Source organism: Helicoverpa zea, chromosome 11 (genome assembly GCF_022581195.2).
Source record: "Helicoverpa zea isolate HzStark_Cry1AcR chromosome 11, ilHelZeax1.1, whole genome shotgun sequence".
Classification (NCBI taxonomy): Eukaryota; Metazoa; Arthropoda; class Insecta; order Lepidoptera; family Noctuidae; genus Helicoverpa; species Helicoverpa zea.
In genome coordinates this window covers 8,490,463-8,514,937 of record NC_061462.1, presented here as the reverse complement: position 1 = coordinate 8,514,937, position 24,475 = coordinate 8,490,463, and the positions used below count along the sequence as shown (strand labels likewise).

At 35.3% G+C, this 24,475-nt stretch overlaps 2 protein-coding genes across 2 annotated transcripts in view; both read right to left on the bottom strand.

The window, feature by feature from the left end:
• Positions 1–4,478, bottom strand: part of LOC124634568 (homeotic protein Sex combs reduced) — a 36,117-nt gene extending 31,639 nt beyond the window's left edge. Inside the window, exons 1-2 of the mRNA XM_047170185.1 lie at positions 4,188–4,478; positions 515–1,433 (exon numbers count right to left, since the gene is read on the bottom strand). Of these exons, the coding sequence (XP_047026141.1) occupies positions 515–1,280 (766 nt within the window). The 5' untranslated portion in view covers positions 1,281–1,433; positions 4,188–4,478. The remainder of the gene's footprint in view (positions 1–514; positions 1,434–4,187) is intronic.
• An 18,183-nt stretch (positions 4,479–22,661) lies between these two features.
• Positions 22,662–24,108, bottom strand: LOC124634435 (segmentation protein fushi tarazu-like). The gene is made up of 2 exons (XM_047170015.1): positions 23,193–24,108; positions 22,662–23,083 (listed from the first exon to the last, which is right to left on the bottom strand). Exons 1-2 carry the CDS (start codon positions 24,106–24,108, stop codon positions 22,662–22,664), a joined length of 1,338 nt encoding a protein of 445 aa, XP_047025971.1.
• Positions 24,109–24,475: the final 367 nt, after the last annotated feature.

The window sequence follows — 24,475 nt, the reverse complement described above, 5'->3', positions numbered from 1 at the left end:
GCAGATTAACCCTTGAATAACCCAATTCACGCTTAAGGTTAGGATCCGTCAAATGAAACGTCATGATGACTACGAACTTTCCTCATCATTAGGATACGAGAAGAAAAAAGGCTTCGGATGTTCAGTTGTAAGCGCCCGCCAACAAAGCCATTATGCCTTATTATGGACACCATCCATCAGCCAGCCATATCGATCCAACATTAATGCATGCTAATGCTTTATAAATAGATATATAATTTGTTTTGTCTCCACCTTAGTTACCAATTGATGGATTGTTTTATTTCTATCACATCAAACTGTTGGTTTTTGATAGAGGCGTGGCCGTAGCTGCCGTTATTAGTTTAGCCGACGAAGCTAAATCATTTGTGATTTCACGCTTGCGGTAAAAAAGTGTGAATCAAGGCGTTCAAAATTTTGATTATGCTCGCGGCAGAAAAATCATTAATAAAACAAAATATTTTTACCGTTATGATCTTAAATCTATGCTTGACAATATAAACATTTTAACACTTACTTTGTCCTAGATGTACTCGCTTCATCCATGGATATATCTGCGGAGGATTTGCCGAAGAGTTGGATGCAGAAGACTTAGAATTCTTCGTGTTTGAGCTAGAATTATTAGCCTCATTGCTCTCGTTGCTGGATGTGCTGGAGGCGGGACTTGATATATTCTGGTTCACATTAGCCTTGTGTTCTACTGGAGAAGCGATGGGTGTAGTTAGGCCTAGTTTAGTACTTGTGGTTCCACTAGAATTTTGTCCTCCGACGCCTCCGAAACCAGGCGACGTTCGACCTGGTCCAGAAGAAGTGGACAAGTCTTGTGGGGACGCCACTCCAGTCGTAGAAGTTGAATCCGCGAATTTACAACTGTTTCCAGCGGCTTGGCTCGGTGGTGTGGACATCAGGTTGGGGGACAGTGCCCCGGGGCTCGGATTTGAGTGCTGATGCATGTGACTGGCTGTACTACCCAGTCTTTGAGGATGTAGTTGTGTGTAGTCTATCATAGTTTGCGGTTGCATGTGTGCTCCAGTTGCTGGCGTCCCGTATGGGTGTTGTGGGTAGTGATGCCCAACTTGCGGTGGGGAATAACAAGCATTTGGGTATGCAGAAGCCGCAGCATTTGGATTATAATAATCAGCGCCTGGTGTTGGGAGGCCAGGATGGCCTGCTTGCTCGACGGGCGTCCCAGTACGCCCAGGCGCTTGATTCCCATAGCAGGAAGCAAGCGAGTTGACGAACTGGTAGGAGCTCATCCCAGCGTTATAATTTAATTCGTTCATCGATAACAGCGTGTTTTATCCTTGTTCTCAAGATCACTCGGCACTTGTCATCGTTTGGACGAGCACTGAATAGTCTAGTTGGACATGTTAAGTGCTACTGATGTTCGCGGTCCGTTTCAATTGTCCCCGTAGAGTGGAGCTTGATTGATGGACCTGTGATAAAATGAGACACATTAGTCGGTCAAGTGCGTCGTCTCGTTATACGTGATAAATGTTGTAATACAGATTGTATCTTGAGTGTTTGATTTAAATATGTAAGTACAGTGTTTTGTCGAACATGATATATGGCTCGAATACAACAATATTTTATCCTATGACTTACAGATAATATTTCATTTTATTGAAGGTAGTTATGTCTATTTAACCGTTCTTTCAAATATTTATTACGTTCATATGAGTTTCTATATTTCTAGAATAATAAAATTGCTAAAATGAAATAAACTGAACCCATGTAAAAAAAATCTCAAGGTCTGTAAGTATAATATGAGTAATTACAGTTGAAGAGTGAAATGGGTTAATATATTTCAAAAATAACCCTTGAAAGACTCTTCTTTTTCTGTTACCATTTCAAGTATTCGCCAGGGTGGGCCATAATCACGAGCGATAAGAGAGTTCGCAACGTGGTTCATTTTACGGTCACTTTCGTTTTTACAGTACCTACTCAGTAGCAGTTGCATAAATCACGGGACACATGTACCACTTGCGTCACGTTGGGGGTCTATTCTAAAACAATAAATTAATATAGGCCTTTGACTTCCTAAAGTGCAGTACACATGTCAAGTCAAGTGCGGAAAAAACTGTGTCGGAGCCACGTGGTAGGGCTATAAAAGTGTCCGCAGAGCTTTATGACTGTAAGCGGTAGGCCGAATGTGACTTCTCCCGATTTATGTACTCCGCGCGGTGCATACATCTTTACGAGCAAATTAGCAGTCATTGTGCACCCGATTTATTTGTCGCGTTTGCTCGCCGAATGATAAATGTGTGAATTTACTTCGAACATCACCGTAATCATAAATTGTATTTGCATAAATAAAGATTTTAACGTAATATCAACTTGTGTTGAGAATATTTGGATTCATTTGGAGATATTATTTTATTCTTATTTTTACTAACTTGGTAATTTAATAATTAATTTAATTTATTTAATATGAGATAGTTTTTTTTTCTAGCTTACGCTTTGAATTTATTTTAACTAACAGTGATTTATAGATACAAAACTATCACAATATTGAGCATTAAGTATAATCAGGTTCTAATATACCTTGCCACTTCTTAATATATGCATATAATGGCTTATTTTCATAATTGAATAATAAAAACTAGCAGCTTCAAAATTTATAACACAATAAGTAGATAATTATCTTAAATATTATCTATTAGAATCTAGAATGAGATAAAAATAAATTTAGTAGACCAAATGGTTGCTTTTTCAGAAAACAGGATATGAAATTTTAGTGCCTACCAATTAAAAATATATTATATTAGAACATATACCTATGTATAAGACTGCATTACTATACATAAAGATTAAACAAGCAGAGTACGGATAAGGAAGTTTAACATATGTATGTACCTAGACGACGGATAAAGCTTCTCTATTCATAAGGTTCAGGAGTTGAATCATGAAACATCAACAATTTGGGTACCAACAAATCTAAATGTTATCACAAAGTCTTCTGGTGGTGTGAAAGGACTTAGAAGTATTCTCGAATAATTATAAATCAAAAGTCAAGTTAAATAAGTTACGGAAGGGAAATAATCAGTACCTTTAGTTTAAACTTTGTCATAGATGCTGCATATACATGGCAAATAAAATTTTGAAGAAAACTTGTTCCTTAGGACCATCTTCTAATTAATCTAAGAACGCTTATGGAAGATATCAAATATCTACAGGTATAAACTACAGCAAATGCATCAGCTTAACTTAGTTTTAATATTACAAAACTCCTAATAGTTTTCACAAGCCCCAACTTATTCTACCTCATCTTAATCATATCTAGTCCCAATTAAACATCAAGTTACCAATTTCGATCTATTTTCCCTATAATTTTATTCAGTACAAATCTCATTGTTCCTTCTATCCTACATCGTGTGACATACAGTCACATGTGTTCAGTTTATTTCAGTTTAGAATTTTTGTCAGTCCCGTCCGGTCCATATTAAATGGGCCGAACGGTTTCATTGCTTTGTTTTTTTTTTGTTTTAAAACTTTTTTTTTCTTGTAGCTTTCTGTTTATTCCCAGACATCCTTTGATGAACGTGCTTTAGATGTCTGCTTTAATTTTAATTCGGCACTTTGATTGGTTTTATTGTGTCGTTCGCTATTAAATTAACTGTAGTTCCTTGTTATTTGATATGATAGGAGAATGTCTTTAGTTGTAATATTTAGATGATGTGATAAGATTAAAATTATTGTTGTATGCTGTTTCTTATAGAGTTGAAGTCCTTGATTGATATGTTTTAATGTTCTTCATGAGGAAACACGAGATATGCTTGATGTTGTGACAAGGAAGAAACTACCGATTTCTTTTACTTTTTTTCGGTCCTGAATAAGTGTTAAATAAAATCAGGTGAGTTTGCAATTTTAAGTTTTTGTATGAACATAAAATATTACTACAATGCAAGCAATAAAAGTTGAATAATCTTAAAAAAATGGTCAAATAATATCGTATAAATCGTCATAAAGTTATTTTAATATCTGTTAATGCCAAAAAGCTCTCGGGATATAATAACTTTTAATGTTCCGTGTCAAGTGGACAGTTCGAATCCACTGCGTCCTGGGAGATTTACTGCGACACGCTTTGATTTCTCCACTCGCGCCTTTACAATATTAAACTGTATCAATTGACGATAATTTTCTATACCTACAGAAAAAAATGAGCAATAAAGATAATTTCATATACTCACTCCAATTCAAAGCTTAGAGTGACCAACAGCGGCATCAGCCAACTTTACGACCAATCACAACCAATCGTTGACAAAATCACAAAACATCCCACAAGTTTATTTGCAGACACTTTTCACAATAAAAATAAAATAATTTATATCAGAAAAAAATTAGAATCATAGAACAACAAAATCTACTAAAATCAAATACGACCGTTACAGTCTATTCAAGAATCGAACTTCGAAATTCGGAAAACTTCGGTGCGTGTCGTCGCGGCGAAAAACGACTCGTGTTTTCCCGGCGTTCGAGCGTCGAGTGCAGCGCGCGTCTGACGACGAGGTGAGCGGCTGAGTTGACGCGGCGTCAAACTAGCGGCGGGCGGGGCGAGCGGGGCGGGGCGCACCTGAGCCCGCCACGTGCGCTCCGCTCCGCTCTCGGCGCTCCGCTCGCCCGCTGTCGCTCTCGCGCCCGCTCCTTCGATTAGCGTAATTAGGGTACACCGTCGCAACACCACGTATCCGATTTCAATGGACCGATTGATGATTATGGATGGTAAATGGTAAACGATTGTCGGTAGCCGTGAACTGCAATCTTTTTTACATTTTTGTTCGCTTTTCCAGGTTGAAAATTTGTTGAATGGCTCGCCGTTTCATACGTTTCTCCGCCCATTTTTATTTAGATGATTATTTCGTAGTACTCTTTAGTTTTCTTTATTTAAGTAAATAACAAACAGATTAGAATTTGAATCCCCTTTGCTGGATTTTTAAGGGCGCTTTCTTTATAATATTATTTGACTTCGTTTCAAGATATACTGCTGCAATCCTGAAATTCGTGAAATTCTTGAAGTACTTTTAAAACATGTGCCCACACTTTTATTTTGTCACTTCCTTCTAACATATACCTACCCTTACAAGCCACATTTTTCCTTAATATTATTATAATTATCACAATAACACAAACACTCGAAAAGCGGTACCATAACTCGTCAAGCAAAGTGCTTAGTCCTAGTCTAGATGAGCGGACAACCGCCATGCATCATGGCCGACATACGACGTCTTGGTGAGGAGTAAAAATTACCACACACCGCATAAATGTATCACTAGCCTATATTTTCATAATCACATGCAGATGTATGGCGGACGGCAGCTCGACTGGAAATTAAAAATAGAGGATTTTTATAAAATAAATCTAAATAAGTGGGACGTTTACTACAACTCTATCTGGTGTTTGTGGCTTTGTGAGAACTTTTCTGGCTTTATGCTTTGCAATGTATTTAAATTGTTTTAATTTTAAAAATGTATTTATAATTGATGTTTTGAATAAACGACGATGTTTGCGAATATATTCTTCAGTTATCATTACTAAAATCATTTTTAAAAGCTCTTGTCACGGTCCGTTTATAATGCAAAACAGACGTGGAATCCACTTCACATCTTTTTGCTAAACATATTTAGCAAAATTAATTACAACAATGGCTGTGGATTACCAAAATCCAAAAACAAAAAAACAATTCAAACTTCGCACGTTCGGCGTTTGAATATTTCGAACGGTTTAAAACAAAAGACGATCGCATAAAACGCAAACCACTGCGGAGACATTACGGCAAAAAGTTTGTCATCAATTCACATTGCATTCCTTAAATTCAGTGTATCACTAACAGTTCGTAAAGTCGCCGCGAACCACTAACGAGGCACATTCGTCTTGTACACTGGCTTAATTATAATTAAGTGCTAATTATGACGATAGTACGCCACTTGCTGACGACCCTGTTGACTAATAGCGTAATGTTATACTGGATTTATTGTTTTTTCACACGATTCATGAACGAATTCTGGCCGTATGTTTTGGTAATGCAAATGGAGTTCACGGTTTGACGTGAGGCTTTTGAAAATTTTAACCACGGTTTTCGTCACGTTCGGTTATTATGTGAAATGTGTGTAATTTTGTAGAAAGCCCATAAGATGTTGACGTTCATGGTAAAGGAAAACAAATGAATGGCATGGAATACTTTGTATGGATTAGCTTAGAAGACTCTTGGGAAAAGTCTGTTCCACAACTTAGGGACCAGGTTGAGTTGGTGGCTTTAGAAAATTTGAGAATAAAGAGCGAATTACTGTTTTAAAAAAATAATCTGAACTGAAGACCCGTTTAAGAAGTCATCTACGTACGTAATAGTTAAGTACAGTGTTTGTAACAATTCAATATTATGAAAATCAAGATACCAACCTGAATTTGATAGGGAAGATCTTTCAATTATGTTCAAAAGTGAAATGCGATGAAATAAAGTGAATTTCATATTGTATTTAATACTAGAATTCAAATAAACTGACTGCTACTAACTGCTAACAGGCTTACCTACACACCAAAATGATTCCCTTTGATTGCTGCCAAAACAGTCTTTTTGGTGGGTGTCCAATTTAATCTGATATTTAACATATATATTATGCTGAAATACATTGTTTTAGAATAAAATTTTCTACAATCATTAAGGCCCAGTGAAACCACTAACAAGAATATATTCTGGGGTGTAAGTTACCAAGTTACATTGGCTACCTGGTAACTATTGATCTGACTTCCATTGCTCAAAAATATCTGTTTTTATGTCCGGTTGTATAACTAAAAAGGCTCTGAAATGTTTGTAGATTCTCTTATAGAATAAGAATTTAAGGGAGACCACCTGACCTCACTAATCCTTCATCACCAAACTGCAACTGCATTGTTGAACTTAAAACTACCCTAATTTATGACCATAGCACTCCAAACTTCTTAATTTACGACCATATCAAGCCATGTATCTCCGAAGTTTACAGGTTGAAATTTCCATACTACTTTGTTGATCACACAAAAAATTAGAAGGTCTGTTATATCCCAGTAGACACCTACCCTACGTCCCGTGGGCCACGAAATTTATTACGACTTAATAATCAGCAAGTCACGCGACAAATGCACATGTGTGCCAACCACCTCAATATAATTTATGACCTCAGGGTCTATACTGTCTCTATCTTCCTCAACAGGATAGAAAAGGACGAAATTAATATGTTTGTTTAAAAATCGTTTATTGGTATTTAATAGGGAACTGGTTTTGGGGTTTGTGTAATATATTTTAGTGGTGTAAGAATGTGGGGAATTTGAAAAGTTGTATCTGATTGGAGTTCTGACTTCAGTTTTGTCTCACTGGATTTTTGGAAACGGGATTGGAATTTCTGATGATGGTGTATTTCAATACAATTCTAAGTATTTAAACCCCTTAATTATTTATTACATAGGTGACTTTTTAGACTGCTTAAAAATAAATGAGCGAAAACACCTTCTTGTCTTGGATTTTTTTTTCTTGTTGGTTCTACTATTACAAGAATAATCTAGATGAAGATTTATATCGAAACAGCAATAAATTAGGTACATCACTTTTAAATGTAAAGAACAGAGTAAAAGATGTAACTACAGCTTATTATGTAAAGGTCAGTCAAGTTTTTGTCTCACTTAAAGGTATCTTAATTCTAGATCGCAATCCAGTAATTACTTTTCTAGTAAATTGTACTAAAAAACTTTAATGGAAAGTAAATAACTATTATTTAACCTTATTTCATGTTCATTATATAATTTAATGTTTGACAAAAAAAATAATTTATATCGTAGTTGAATTGTTTTGACTGCGTTACTTTTATTTGCTAATTCCGAGTTAATACTTTTTACATCAATTCATATTTCATGCAAGTGTTATTAAAAACAAAACTAATGTATTATCCTCGATTCTTGGTACTTCATTGTCTATAATTGTAGACTTAATAGCAACAATTGCACAACCCTTGAATGTAACTAGAACATCACGCGTTTCTTTGGTTAAACGACCAAGTTAACCGTGATACCAACATAATAACACATAATTACTTAATGCAACACTTAATTTGCAAATGAATAAAAAATTTGCATGTAATCATAATGGCAAATGTTTTGCTGTCTCTATCGCACGGTGTAGTTTAGTACGGGTGAGAGGGAGAGGTTGGTCGTTCGAGCGCTCGTCTGTTGTGTAAGCATGCGTAGTGCAGTGGTCGTGGGCGCGGCTTCTTGCGTGCCCCGACGGTCGCCGATTGGTCCCGACACTCGCTGAAGTGGGGTGTAAATGAAGAAACTTCGAACAGTTTTATAGTTGAAAACTTTATGAAATTATACAAAAATTTTCCAACTTTCTATCGTTTTTTGGCCACGTGATTGGAATGTAGAAGTTATTAGGCGATAGTTGGTCGTGTTCCTGTGGCGGGTAAGTGAAAAAATGATTTTTGTAGCCGTTCTAGATTTTTTTTTGAGATGTTGCTGAAAGTTTATGAAGTCTTATTTAAATCATAGATAATGTACCTATGTACCTATAATTAGTATCCTTTTATAGATTCATTCAGCTTATATCTTCTGCTTTATTTTGTAAATTAGAAATTTTGATCTATTTCGATTAAATTAGTTAAGTAATAGGTGGTGAAGTTTCAGCACTCTACATACTTAGGTACCTAAGTATAAAATGATATCTATATCTAGAACTATAGGTATTACTTACGGAGAGGAAACACCTTTATTCTATCCATGCTAATAATACTCATATAAAAAAATCTTATAAGAGTCGTTACTCTCTTAAAGTGTTTAGTAATTACCTAGACCTACGTGCAATTCTGATTGAATAAAATCCTGTAGGTAATTAGGTACCTATTAGAACCGAAAATTACCTAATAGGAAATACTTTGTTATTATATTCATATTTATATTTACGCGGTGTCCTGCGTGAGCGACGAACGCGACGCGACGCGACGCAACACGACGCGACGTAATGCGACGCGATGCTATACGCGACAGATGTCCTACGTGATTTTGGTCATTACTTCTCAAATCATGGAGAAGTTGTGTTACAATTTTGCTTGAAAGTTCATATTTAAAGTACAGACAGCAACAATCTTCCAACTTGTTTGTACTAATAAACGATTTCTTTAATATTTATGTTTTTTTTGTCCCACAACAATCAACGCTTCTGAATAGTTCGCGGTGTCGCGTCTGGTCGCCCTCAAAACAAGTACGCGTTACGTCGCGTCTCGCCGCAGACTGTCACATAGGCCGCATGTAGGGAATTCCTTTGAGTTGATCGCGTTCGTCGCGTTCGCAGCGTCGCGTCGCGTCGCGTTCGTCGCTCACGCAGGACACCGCGTTATTTATTTATTTATATTCAGTTTATTCTTTTATTATTATTTTTTGAATGATCAGTTGAGACTCTAGTACCGAACTGCATTAACCAATTGGTAATACTTACATATACATGTCTCTTAAAGGTACAATGAGGATGAATTTTAAAGAATAATAACCATAATATAAATATGTTGTTGTGTAAATATGTTATATCTATAATATAAATATGTAAAATAATAAATAAATATGTACTTAACTACACTAATTTTATAATGGAACTTTTAGAAGATGAAAATGTTTAAGTTAATCTAATCAAAATAATAATATAAAATACCCTAAGTACCTACTTACATTGAACTCTTTTACAATAACCTGTGAAAAAATCCCGATATTCTTATGAGTATATCAAAGTAGTAGCTTATTATTAAAGTTGTCGTGTTAACATAACGATGACACACAGAATGGTGATGCTTAGGTACCTGTTAGAAAAATGTCCACGGACCTTTGCATCGCAACTTTAGATGATTGCTTCTTTTCGAAAAGCAACACAAGTATCATGACATTCTTATCGGTATCTTTAAAATGTGGGTAGCCTTAGTTTAAGATAGTATTTATATCTGTTTTTTATACATAAAGATCTCCGAAATCGGAGCCTTTGAGCCTTGTCCATAATATTTGGTTCTAGTTAAAAATTATTCATATTAAGTTCGTATCTTCTTCGTTAGGAATCGATGGCAAAAACTTACATCTCAGATATCCAATAATATTCACGAAATTCACGGCACTATAGAGCTCCTTCATTGCGCAGGCTTATGGAAACTTTGGACAGCACAGAATAATTAGTATTTTGATCGTTGTAAATGCGCAACTTAGATTACTACTAAGGGTCTAAGCCTAGTAGTATCATTTCAATGTTTCTGGATGGTGGTTGACAGAAGACTGACCAATAAAATATTAAAAACTAAGTTGACTTTCAACTTCTCTATATTTAAATTATGGGTCCGCCAGTATTGATTTAACAAACTGAAAAGATTTTGAAAGAAATCTAACACAGTAGGTACCTACCAACCAAACATTTCAGCATTTCCACTAAATGGTGTTCGTGCCTTTGACACTGCTTATTTCTTGCTTGGTTAGTTACAGTAGCGCTTGCCATGTCATAAATCTATAGGTATCCATTGTGGCTTGATAATTTGAAGATGATCAACATGGTTGTCAAACAGACAGGTACCACGATCTCAAGATAAGGACTTAAAATGGAGCTTGTAATAGATTGTCGGATGTATTCATATTCAGAATCCTAAAATACTGATATCAATTGATTACTCGTCTTATTGGTAACAACATTGTTGAACTAATTCTACTTTGAATTTAGAATTACCGGATGTTTGATGTGTATTGGAGATTACACCATATACCTAAGACATGCTGTCTGATAACTATTAAATGATATTCAATCTCTAAGTTATTGAATAAGTTTATAAAATCTTAATTAGAAATCCAAAGGCTTGCTTCCTTATAGGTACGTCACTTCCTTTACCCATCTGTTGTTTAACATCTAATTAATAGCTAGCTCCACCGTTCAGTTTTCCAAATGAGATATTATGTTAATAAAAGATTCTTAATAACTAGGTAGGTACTAAACTTTTTTTAATTTTATAAATATAAGAACACCATAATTCCATACATCTTATTCAATTCCAATCCAACAGAAACTCGCTGAAAGTAGAACGTGAGTGAAACTCTATTTCGCCGACAGAGGCGCCACTAGCGATGTTTCAGCGCCTATCATTGCATTATATAATTGGCAGTATAGATGGCGTTAATGTGCTACACTATTTTTACACGCTTGTTGATGAATTAGAAACTTAAAAAAACGGTTGATCACTTGAAATAAAATATCTCTAATTTACATTCCGATATTTATATTGAGAGCTCAGTAGTGTACGAAAAAAAATATACCTATGTATATATCTTCTTGCTTATCTTTCTATTTCTCAATCTAGGTAGATAAATTAATATTGCTGCAATATTTTACCTATGTTGACAGTTCAAATATATAACAAGAACAAAGTTGACACACCTATTAAGTTACGGTAAAAATACCAAAAAATATAATCTAAAGTCAATGACCTTATAAGATGTGATTATTCATAATTATGTGACTATTAATAAAAAGAAACATCTCAATTAAATTATTTTAATTAAATAGAACGGGGTAATAATTTGTTATATTATAATGAAGACAGTAGTTTCGAGTTAATGATGATAATCAATTTATTGTAATTTATGTTTGTATGTTGATGACAAGGAAAGCGCTGATTGTATCTGTGGCTTCCCGTTTGAAATGCGATAAGATTTGTTCTATTGCTTCCTCATTTTCTGTGGAATGTTACTTACAAGTCATCGTTGCTTGGGAGTTTGTTCCACCATTTCTTCTTCCCAGCTAAAGCACATAGGAACTGGTGAAGAGCGCGCGTTTCTAGGGGCTGTCTTTTGTAAAGTAGACTTTACAAAAAGCGGTGATTTTCAGCCTTCTTTGAATAAATTACTTTTTTATCTTTCGAATAGTAATTGTCATTCCTCTATTTATTAAATACAAAATAAAAATGTTGCCAGCAAGGGGTTCTCCTACCGAAAATGTCACTGGCATACCTCCACTACTGGTGGCAAATGGTTTCCTGTTCCTTGAGGCTTTTGTGACTCAAACTTTGGGCATCGTCGTTGATAAAACTAAATGTAAAGAATAATCAAATCCGAAAGTAATATACTTAATAATTATGAAGAAAATTAGTGGTAGGTACATATTCACCTAGCTTGCGAACAGTCATTGAATATAATTCAACACAATACCTACGTATTAACGACTGCTTCAACTCGCTAACTTTGGATATCAATATATTATGCAAAGCTCGAGAGTTAGAAACAATAGCGTTCACTCACGTTCGGTTCAGTCCAATAAATGTGTTCTGCTACCCGACTGGTACCGCCGAAAGAAGTTGCTGTTACAGGGAGACTGGGTAAGCTTTGAACTTGACACATTTTTGGCCTGTGAATTTATCCAAGAGGAGCTCTTTAAACTTTGGTTACAGTTTTTTACCACATACCTGTTGTGTGATTCACCGACATGTTTTATTAAAACACGAATGAAACACAGAAGTCCAGCCACTAGGTTTACTATTGCCTAACTCAATAGACTACAATTGGCTCTTTTTTTCTAACTTCAAGTTTTCTTTAACCTCTCATTGAATTCTTCATGGGCATCGTGAGTGAAATGAGAGCCTGAGAGGGGTTACATCAATTTCATTATATATTTTTGCATTTAATAAAGAATATGACACTGTATATCGAGAGAGATCTCACGTCGTGAATTAATATGGAGTACTTGCGTATCTGCTTTCTTATAACTTACTATTTCAACACACTGTTGCATACTTACACAAAAAGTCCTAACTCCAAACTGTTGACACTCACTCGTCTCGGCGAAAGTAAGAGAGTGACGTTAGAATCATTAGTCAAAGTGTCGCCCCTTGTCAAACGTTGGTAGTCAGGCCGACGCCAACCTTACTAATACCGCTAAACACTCAGTGACAGCGTGTGATGTTATTAAGTGCTCATGTTTAATGACATTCTTTCTATGTTGCTACATATATGAACAACCCTGAAGGGGTTCAGTTCATCCAACTCGTGGACTTGGACAGACAGTGCAAGCAAATAGGCAAACGTGTCTGTGCATAGTTCAATTTTATTTTTCATTTTTGTACTAGCTTCGTCATGCAGATTCACTGGCGTTCTGTGGGAACTTCGCCCTTCTACACGTCCACCTACATAGGTACATCCTTACAATCTATCACATTTCTAATATTAGTAGGAAGTTATATTTAAGAATAATGTAGATTTTGATGCTAAGTATTAGTACCTTGTGAAAACTCAGCTTACTCTAAATCTACAGACTGGTTTTTGATTACCATCATCAGCTTGTTTGCAACAACTTTTCATACAGAGTAGGAATGAGCGACGGTTTGGATTTTGTAAGTCAGTGTTTCCTCAAATTTTTCCTTCACCCTTAATCAGTCACTGATGTCTAAGATACACTTAAAAGGTATATGCATATACCCACTTAGGTATCATACTTTATGCTATACCCTTTAGGAGTTAAACGATACGCAAGAACGTATGTTCCATGATCATTTCCTAATTAACAAGGATGCAGATCTATTTTTGTGTTACTGTTGAAAGGAAAGTCAGGACTGTTTAAAAAAAAAACTACTTGAAGATCGTTTAAGCAACCATTGAAGTAAAACAAAACATACTAATTTTGATAACTAAGATCATTCAGTGAAACCTTGAATAGACCTACTATGCTATGTAGCTAAAGTAGCATAACCACTAAAGGCACTACATAAACAAATAAAACAAGGGGTTTTTATATTCAGCATATTTATTTATAAAAGTATCGAGAAGAAATGCCATAGGTACCTGAAACAAAGAAAAATTGACATTTAGTGCAATATCATTGAGTATCACACCATAACTGAAACATTTTGACCACGGTACCACATTATAAATATTAAATAGGAAAAAAACAAAGCTCTCGGGTTTGATTATTTTTAAACTAAACCACATTAGAGATAGTAGCGACTTATTTTCTCACGAACGAATAAGAAAATGTAAAATGAAAACAATATGTTAATATCCGTTTTACTGCAGGGATATAGAAATTAGTAATTCTTTAATTTATTTATGTCCATCACATATTCAAACAAGCTAGCCTAGTTCCTCTATATCAACCTGCAAACTATTGTTCATATATCTATATCAAGCCCTACAAGTCTTCAGGTGCCACAAAATGTCTTGAGAGCAAATAAACATCCCTCAGTTCATGAAAGAACCCTTCAGAAAAAGAATCATTTAATAAAAAATTAAAAACTTTTTTTTAATGGCATCTCGCAGTTCAGCCTAAGAGGCTGTTGACTGCTCAACCGGACAAGATCCCTGTGGATGCCTAGAATTTAAGGCCTTCAGCCAGGGGCAAAAAAGCATACAAACTAAGCAAAATTTAAAACATTTGGTTTTCTAGTTTTATAATCCGTTCATACTGGTACAATAAATACCTAGCAATATTAAATATGAAGTTGCATTGCTACCATATTCCTTGATACCCCTATTCTTTGTAAGTTAAATAAATAAATAAATAATGTCGGGACACCTTTTCACACACGGTCGGTTAGCCCCATGGTAAGTTATTAATTAACTTGTATTATGGGTGCTAACACAACTGATAAACTACATATAGCTACATATATACATATTTATAAATACATATTGTAACACCCAGACCACGGCCAACAAGCATGCTCATCACACAAATGTCGACCGAACCGGGAATCGAACCCGGGACCTCAGGTTCGACGGTCCGGCTTGGTGACCATTGCGCCATCGAGGTCGTCAAAGGAGTTATAGGTAATATAGGTACTTCGTAATAGATATATGTTTAGATCAATGTGATGTAGATCCATATCTAAATATAGGTCTCGACATTTTTACATAAAACTATGCAGTACTTTAAAGAATAAAAATAACCGATCAAGTGTTCACTTTAATGAGATTTCTTCGGTAAATAAAAATGGTTGGAAAGTTCGAGAATTTCCGTAAAGAGTTTTGTTTGTTTGCCCGTCAATCCTTCGTGGCACCGCGAGTTTTGCACAAGAATTCGGTGAATGGACTTTTACTTAATTAATTTTAGCTTAATTAATTTTAGCTTTTAACTTAGTCATTTATTAGTTAGCTTAATATATTTTTGCTATTTAGGAATTTGTCTGTAAATTCTTTGCTTTATTTACAAAGGATGACTCAATTTATTACGTTGGGAAAAAATCTAGGCTTGATATTGATAGCTCAAATTAGGAAATACCCGAATATCTTTTAAGTTGATAAATGGCTTAATTAATAAATATTTATTAAGTTGTTCGCATACATATTTATCGGTTCATTTTTCTTTTCCTTTTTGCGTGACTAACACTATAAACGATTGGCTCAAAATCTGCCACTAACATATTAAGATATAGAATATTTTTTTATACCTACAAACGGTACCGTAAAAAAAAAACTCCAACTTGAATACTTATCTAAAAAATCTATACCATCAAACATCTTCACCCTTTAAAAAGCGCCCCGTAACCTCAATCCGTCTGAAAAGTTCCAAGCAAACAGTGTTATTAGAGTCGAAGTGGAGAAATAATTAGAGAAAGAGCTAGCTTCCAAGTGCGGTGCGTCGCTCAAACAATGCTAACTTACATTTAGCTGTCAGTCAAAAACAATTTGGAATTTGTGCGCGCGGAGGGTCCGATGGAGCGCTGGGAAAATTGTATACTCTAAGAGCTGATATTACGCCCTCCTGATATATTATTGTTGGTAAAAAATTATAAGTATATGAAGATTAGGTACCTACATTTTCTTATTGAAAAGATGTAGTAGCGAATGGGATAAAATTAACCATTTTTTTACATATTTCTTGAGTCTGGCCATTCATAACATGTGTAAATTCAATTTTCAGAAGAATATTGTAAAGGATCAAGAAAAATAAACCTTTTTAATACTTACCTAGTCAAAATAGCTTACCAATGGACCTATCTTTTTTATATTTGTTCTGTATCAAAGAAGGAAACCAACTGCTCTATACATCTCCAAACACCGCTCCAGCAACGGCCGGGTTGCTACCATCCATCATTTCCTCCATCCACTCACCGGGTTAAGCACATAAGTGACATTGATGCCGAACCAACCAGCAACTCTTGAGCTCTAATCCTAAAACAAATTAAGTGTTCATTCTTCTACACAGCGGCTCAAATAAAACTGGACGGTCAATGGACATTTTTGCGGGCCCGTCAGGCCATGTTACGGTCAGGTAAATGACGTTAAGATTTTGATTTGAACGGAGACTGACAATTGTAGTTTAGACGTCTCTAAAATTAGGTGAAGGAAAAGTTGGGCACAGAAATGGGATTATCGACGACCTAAATATGGAATCGAATGGAATAAGTTTTTCATAGACACTTGATGCTTATATATTTTTTCACACGTGGCAAAGATTTTTTTGATGTATAAGATAGACGAATGTTGTGACAGTTGCCTACAAAGCAATAATTGAGAATATTACATAATATTTAGATTTATTCAACAACGTCAATTACGATAATAACATGAATTAGTGGGCTCTAAGTGAGAAACAACAAGGTCTTCTTTACATCCATTCATATAATTATGCTCATTAGCTCGCAACTCATAATTGCCATCATTATAACATACAAAAGCATAGCAAAATGTCAAAAAGGTTGTCATACTATTTCCTTAGCTATTACTAAATCAACAAGCAGGTGGCATGTATTAAAACTTCTTATAAATTCGAACTCTTTGGTTCAAACAGCAAGAATAAAAAAGTTACAGAAAATGCTGATTCGATATTCAAAATCGAATTTATATAATGAGCCACTCAAGAGTCTATCGTTGAGTTGTTCAAAGGAGAAAAAATGCAAAGTTCATAAATTGAGTCATTATGAATTTCGAAAAAAGGCGTTAAATTGCAGAATTATAATAATATGGCTATTAAACGGTGGCGAGGCAAATGATCATTTCGTACTTATCCGTGTAAAACTTGATTGCTACTGAATAATTCTATAAATAGCATGTTTGAACGTAAGTAAATGTATTATCTACAAGTATTTTATATTAAAATCGGTCTTGTTACTTAAGTAAGGTGCTTAAAACATTTACTGTAATGCTTGATGATCTAAATCTCCTATATCCATCCCTACACTAAAATTGCTTCTGTTTTTAAACACTTTAATATGATTTCTGAATTCCACCGACACGTTATGTTCAAAAAGATCGATCTACCATTTTTTTCTCTTGACTTAGAAATGCCACTTTTATATAGTTTCTCTCAGAAGGTATGTCTTATTTGCCGCACGTCCGTTCATTCACATTGCTGTTGATTAAAATTAAGTTCCACAAAAATTAATATAGGTACTATACTAAGTATCTAAGGCTATTTATGAGTAAGTACACAAACCCAAACATATAATAACGATGCAAAATTTTAATCGCCGCCAATGTTGCTACCATTGATCTGCGATCTGCTCTCGAACGATGTCAGTGAAGCGTTGTTGATAAATGATGGCGACGGCTGGGACAATGCGCTGCAGATTCTTTTGTTGATCCCACACTTTTTGTGTCCACTGATGTTTCTGTGATGTGACCAAACGTGATGTTTACGTGTTATGCTGTATCGATTTCGTGTGTTGTTTCGTGTTGCTGTTTGGTTGGTTTGGGTTAGGTGAACTGGATTTGGGCGGTTTCATTTGAACAGTGTCATTTTAATGTTGTAAGTATTTAGAAATACGGTATCAGAAAGGTGTCTAATTCAAGAAACACTGCCATCTTTCAGTTTAAAGTCCGGAGTTCTATAATTGCTTGTTTTTAGAATATAGAAAACATAGTTCTATTCTACACAGAAATCGAGATAAAAATGCAATAAAAATCTTAATTACCATTCCAAAATTAGTTTTAAAATGCCCTTTTCAAGCAGTAAAATGTTATCATCAGCAAACAAATAAACTTCAAACGGAATTACTATCAAAGTGATTTGTCATGAGCAATTAATTTAGCTCCCTCTTTATTACTAATTGGTCGTAATGTTTTATTATAAATTGTAATTTACGAGCGTTGATAACTCCTCACTTTGATCGTACAAAGTATTCGAAGCTTCAGAGTACATGTGTAAGTGAGTGTTGATAAGCTGGAGTTTGGACGAAAATAAATTGTTAATTACATTCATTAATCAATCAATATCTGCGGTAATAAAGACAGGTAATGCAAGTAAGAGTTTGTTGAAGAGAAAATAATGGGTTTTAATTGAATGGGCCTTGCCATTCTTTACGTTAGGAGTGCAAATTTATCAGCAGTGGTAAGTAAATCTATCTATAGAATTCTTCAAATTAATAAGAAAAGTTTATGTAATGTTTTGCGACTGTCATTTTTATTAACTCGCAAACCGAAAGTCACAATAATACAATCCGACATATTCCTCGAACGAAAAAAAATATATAAAGTAAAAATACATAAACACATACCCACCCACACATTCTCTTTTAGCCATCTGAATACATTTTACCTTTAGCTACTTTCTGAGAGACAGATGTTATGATTGATTTTGACAGGCCCGCACCCGAAATCGGCCTCATACATTTTTATATGACTCACTATTTTCTAAACCTTAGTCGATTTATACTTAAGAGTAAATACTATGGTGGCATTCAAATATCCATTAGGAGGTTTCTTTTGATCCGTCTTCAATGAGACCTGGTTCAACGTTAGGATTAATTAGACCCGTCATTCAAGTAACGTATTCAATGCATGGACGGACCAACTTAAATTTGCCGTTGGTGAACCAAATTTTGAAGTCTCAAGATTATTAAGGTGAAGATATTAAGTGGTCATTTCGAACAGCCATCAGTTTTGGAACTGTATTTGAAGTTTGCTTTTAATGAGAAGGTGTGTTTTTTTACTAAACCAAAATGTTCTTGTTTTCATTTTTATTGGTATCAAAAGATTTTTTATCGATCAAAAATGTTATGACACTGGTACATTATGTATGAGAAGTTTCTATATTTAGCTAAGATCGTTAATGTTACCGATTTTAATTATCAAAGAAATTAAATCATCATCTCCCGAGCCTTTTCCCAATCATGTTGGGGTCGGCTTCCAGTCTAACCGGATTCAGCTGAGTACCAGTGCTTTACAAGAAGCGACTGCCTATCTGACCTCCTCAACCCAGTTACCTGGGCAACCCGATACCCTTTGGTTAGACTGGTGTCAGACTTACTGGCTTCTGACTACCCGTAACGACTGCCAAGGATGTTCAATGACAGCCGGGACCTACAGTTTAACGTGCCATCCGAAACACAGTCCATGGTGTCTAAGATATACTTAGAAAGTACATGCAAACTTAGAAAAGTTGCATTGGTACTTGCCTGACCTGGGATCGAACCCGCGCCCTCATACTTGAGAGGTTGGTCCTTTACCCACTAGGCCACCACGACTTTTTCGAAAGAAATTAAATATCCGGTTAAATAAGTATTAGCGGCAATAGTTATATTTACAATAAATATTATTCTAGTCCCTAGTACGTTTGTAAGAACAAAAATGGCACTACTTAGGTACAAGATAAATCAACGAATTAAATTAAAGGAATTGGCATAACCTCAATTCCGTGGGTTTTAATAACAAACAGTAATTTGTATGTAGATGAAAGCCATCAAAATTAAGTTACAAACTTAACATTTTTATGATTAATAAAATTAATAATATCCGAAATGTTTACTTTTAGCTTACATGTAAAAAAGCAAGACTTACCAGTACTGTAGGTTATGTTATTGTCACCATCAGATTTTATCCTGGATTTCGGCGAAAGTATAATGAAATTGTGTTCATAACCATGTTTCCTTGCAATTTCTAGCAGCTTTTCTTTCAATTTAACAGTATTTTTAAAGAAAATCCGATCAAAATAGAAACTAAACACTGGCAGCCATCTTAGTTGAATGCCCGCCGCGCATGCGTAGTGTTGACTTACCCCTGTGCGAAGGGATGATTGTTCGTGCTTCTCTTTCTAGCACGTAGCTCAGACGAGCATTGTTGTAACTTCTCTTTTGCGCATCCTCTATTGTTATTCTTTATTCAAAAAGCAGGAGGGTCGACTTTCTAATGCTAGGGCGCAGAACGTTGTGAAGTTAGCAACGAGTTTTAGAACTTGGATAAAGTGTGCTGAGTTTAAATCAGAGGTTTGGTTTTAATTTATAAAATTAAGTAATTTAGTCTTGACTGAAACTCCACATTTAAAGAAAGTAAAGTCAATATAAAACTCCTTACTTCCTCATACCTTACTTACAGAAATTGGAACTGAGGAAAGCGTAAATTCCGATAACAAGAGAACTCCTGCCTATAATGCAAGAAGTTTTGGCATATGTCAGAACATTTCACTACACAAGACTAACTAAAACAAGACAAACTACAAGACTAAGAAGACAAACCACGCTTTTGCCTAATCAAGCAAGTACCTGGCTTTGATTAGTATCTTGCCATAGTCTTGACAATATTGGTATACAACTTGTTGCATGGTACTTATATAACATCTCTTACCCCAGATCTATATTCATAATTCACAAGAACCCATACTACTACATATTTGCTACTTCAATCGAACCGCCTCGCAAAAACTAAACAAAAAATAAAAGAAACAAAATTAAACCGACTTCCCAAAACACTAAAAAGCAAAAAAAAAAACTATTTTTAGGTGCATCGGCCTAGAAGTCGGTGTCTAATGGATGTTACTAAGTTAATTTTGCCACCGACTTCTAGGCCGATGCACCTAAAAATAGTTTTTTTTTTTGCTTTTTAGTGTTTTGGGAAGTCGGTTTAATTTTTTTGTAAAAAAGTTTTTTATTTAAAGCTTTTCAGTGATACGAATAGTTGTCACTATCCATATAAGTGAGAAGTTCTCATCAATACAAAGAATATAAGTCCAAATACGAGGTATTTTACATATTCAGTTGTCGAGTTCCCTCGACTTACTTTCTCTGGTCTCCATCATCAGGTCAGCTCCAAACCTTCACTGTTGCAAAGGTCTTGTCAATACAAATAATTTAAGCCCAAACACGAGGTAATTTACATATTCAGTTGTCGAGTTCCCTCGACCCTCTCTGGTTTCCATCATCAGATCAGCTCCAAATCTTCACAGTTGAATAGTGCTTTTAGGCGTACACCTGAGTGTCAAGTTTTTACCCTATGTATGCCTACAACTTTCGAAGGTTGCCCTCGATTTCTCAGGGTTTCCATCATCAGATCCTGACCTGATGACCATGGGACCAACTGGCAGCTATTCCGAGTCGAACAAAAAAAGAATCACGTAAATCGGTCTATAAACCTCGGAGTAATCGATGTACATACATAGAAAAAAAAAAAAAAAAAAAAAACATACCGGCCGAATTGATAACCTCCTCCTTTTTGGGAAGTCGGTTAAAAACAAAACAGCATCAAACCCGACCGCAGAAGCTAAATCCCTAAACAGATCAAACACAGGTAGCTAAAGTTAAAAGGATTACTCAGCATAATTTTACTTTAACCATTCTCTAAAATCTGACAGCACGTCAAAACACGTCAAAAGTACTGTCAACATTTGCACATTTACTACTGATCCCTAGAGACCTGTGTTTACTAGGGCCCTTTAAACTATGTGAAAGGGTTCCGTAGGTACATTGTTAATTGTTATCCTATTGTTGGGGAACTTTAATTTTCAACGGATCTGTTTTCGGTTAGTGATTTGTGTTTAAGCTTATGGATTTAAAGTTAGTGATAGGTACTCTTTTTATTTGTAATATTGTTTTGATGTGACATGATTTAATAAAAAGTTTTTTTTTTTGTGAAAATATCTGACTATCCCAGAGATAAGGTTAAAAGGTACTTTCATAATGAAGTACATATTACAAAGCTAGAAGATTAATAATAAAAAACAGGGATAATGTTTTTATTACCATATTTACTTAAAATAATTTAATTTTTATTTAAAACTAATATCGGACAGGTACTGCTTTAGTAAAAAATTTGGCAGGGTAAAATAAAATAAAATCCAAATCAGAATAATCAGGAATCTCAACTCCTCTTTAATTATAGCGCCTTTACAATTGACTAGAGAAGTAAAAAAATATTTTTATTCATAAATAATCAATCTTACTAATTTTAATATAATCAGATACATTACAATAAATGACTAATCTTAATAGGAACATTTTCTTAAACTTACATCTAATAATATTTACAGGTACTTAAAACTAAAATCTACATTAATATTTTCATTCATACATGATTGATTGTTATAAAATCAAAGTTTTAAAATGAAATGTAATTAATAATTGTGTAATCAGCCTTTGAATAATTGAAAAAAAAAAATATTAGAACAGCATCTCAAACCAATTACGAAAAAAACAGATACTTATAATGTACACAAAAACTTGAATTACTGCAATTAACCTGTAAGAGCCTGCAGCGAATAATCGATAAGAATCTATGCCAGTATCGATACTACGATTATATCAGTCTAATTGCCAATAGCACGACATGCAAAAACATTACTCGTTTATATAATGACACTTTGCAAGTTCTTAATAACAATGCAAATGAAGGTACAAATAACAAAAAAATCATGAATAATGGAGACTTTTACAATTATGGACCTATCATCAATATACATTATTAGAAGTTAAGACAGTCTACGGTCACATTTTGATGCCTTCATAAGGTGGCATCATGTAATTGTGAGGAATTGATCCTGGTACGTGAGGAGGCATATTCGTCTGCGCAGGATTCATATGATAGTTTGGGTATTCGCCTAAAGCCGGCATTCTCTGCCTTGTGTCCAAGTACTCAGGCATATTACTCAGCTTCGTTGCACTTAAATCGACATCTACACCATACGGGTCCGGTGATGTAGTTAATTTGCCATCTTTCTTAGCTTTCATTCTTCTATTTTGGAACCAGATTTTAATCTGTCGCTCTGTCAATCCTAAAGCATGTGAAACTTCGATTCTTCTTCTTCTTGATAGGTATTTGTTGAAATGGAACTCTTTTTCCAATTCTAGAGTTTGGAACCTGGTGTATGTTTGCCTTGTTCGTTTGGATCCTTCCTTTTTGTCGTCGCCTGGAACACAACAAAGTACAACATAAAAATCAAGTTTTATAGTATAAATTGGTACTTTGAATAAAATGCACAATGTCAATTCAAAAACAAAGCAAAAAGTTCAACTTACCACCAACACTCTTCATCCATGGATAATACGCTTGCACATCCTGCGCAGCGGCCATTTTGTTATCTGCGTAATCCGCATTGTCCCCGCCTGCCTCAACCCTCGTCACGTCCTGACAGGGATCCGCAGAGTCCTGTGATGACTGTGCGCCTTCCGCCGCCCCACCCACTGCATCTTTCTTGATTGACGTTTGACCCTCAACGCTTTCAAATCCACCATGAAATTGCGACAAATTGCATTCCTTCTCTACACTCTCATTGTTTTTTTCCCAATCACTAACCTCTTCTGTGTTAAACATCATCCGCTGTAACATGTCCTGCGTATACGCCTTGTCAGATTTCACGAAATAAGGCGACGGGTTCTTGCGCTTGGGTTTCGTCAATAAAGCTCTAAGGTTTGGAGAATCTTCAGCTTCAGGGGTTGGTGATTTGAAGTTACTTGATGTACTTTGTGGTGAGCCGTAATTAGTGTCAGGAATACTAGTCTGACCGGGTGAATTAATTAGTCTCACGTCTTCAGCGTTATCGATAGTATTGTGATTTACTCTCTGTTCATACCCATAGTTTTCCTGTTGTTGCTGTGCGTAGTAACTCATTTCCCTCCATCGGTTGATCATTTCCATATTAGAATGGTTTCCAGCAAAGTAGTTTGTATTGTTGTAACCTTGCCAAGCCGTAGGTTCTGATTTCACAACACCAGCACTTTGTTGATCATACATTTTGCCGTAACCACCACTAATCACATTAGAATATTCACAGTTTTGAGGATAAAAGTTAGGTTGATAGTTATAGTACTCGGACGGCATCGTAGGGTATTGTTTATAGCCGTTATGCTTAGGTTGTCGCGCACTTTGAGCGTTCACATCTGCATGATTGTTCCACATTTCACTAGCACGATTTGTAGTAGCTGCTAAAGACATGCTGCTATTAAACTATGCTGCACTGACACTGTTCTACTAACACTGATCTCATATAATTAGCACCGAAACTGGACTGCGTAGGAGACGGCGACCCGTCTCCGGAGTTGTCTGTGAAACGAATGGAGTAAGTGCATACAGGCGGCACGACCCTAACAAATGTAATACTTTTATATGACCTAAAAAAAGTTTGGGGTACTTTCAACAATAGCGTCACCATTGTCCCTCTGCAGAGTTGTAAACCCGGGTGCGCTGTCCCTTTCTTTTATTAGCACGTGTATTCAGAATGAAAGGGAAGGGTATATATGGTCCGATTGGCGGAACATTTTGCAAATATCCCTTAAATGTTTACAAAGCCAATATTTCCAAT

Bases quoted from the DNA above. Each gene is read 5' to 3' on its own strand.
- LOC124634435 (XM_047170015.1), bottom strand. From the start codon at position 24,108: ATGTCTTTAGCAGCTACTACAAATCGTGCTAGTGAAATGTGGAACAAT. The intron at 23,084-23,192 runs GTAAGTTGAACT...GTTGTGTTCCAG, and splicing joins ATGGATGAAGAGTGTTGGTG to GCGACGACAAAAAGGAAGGA.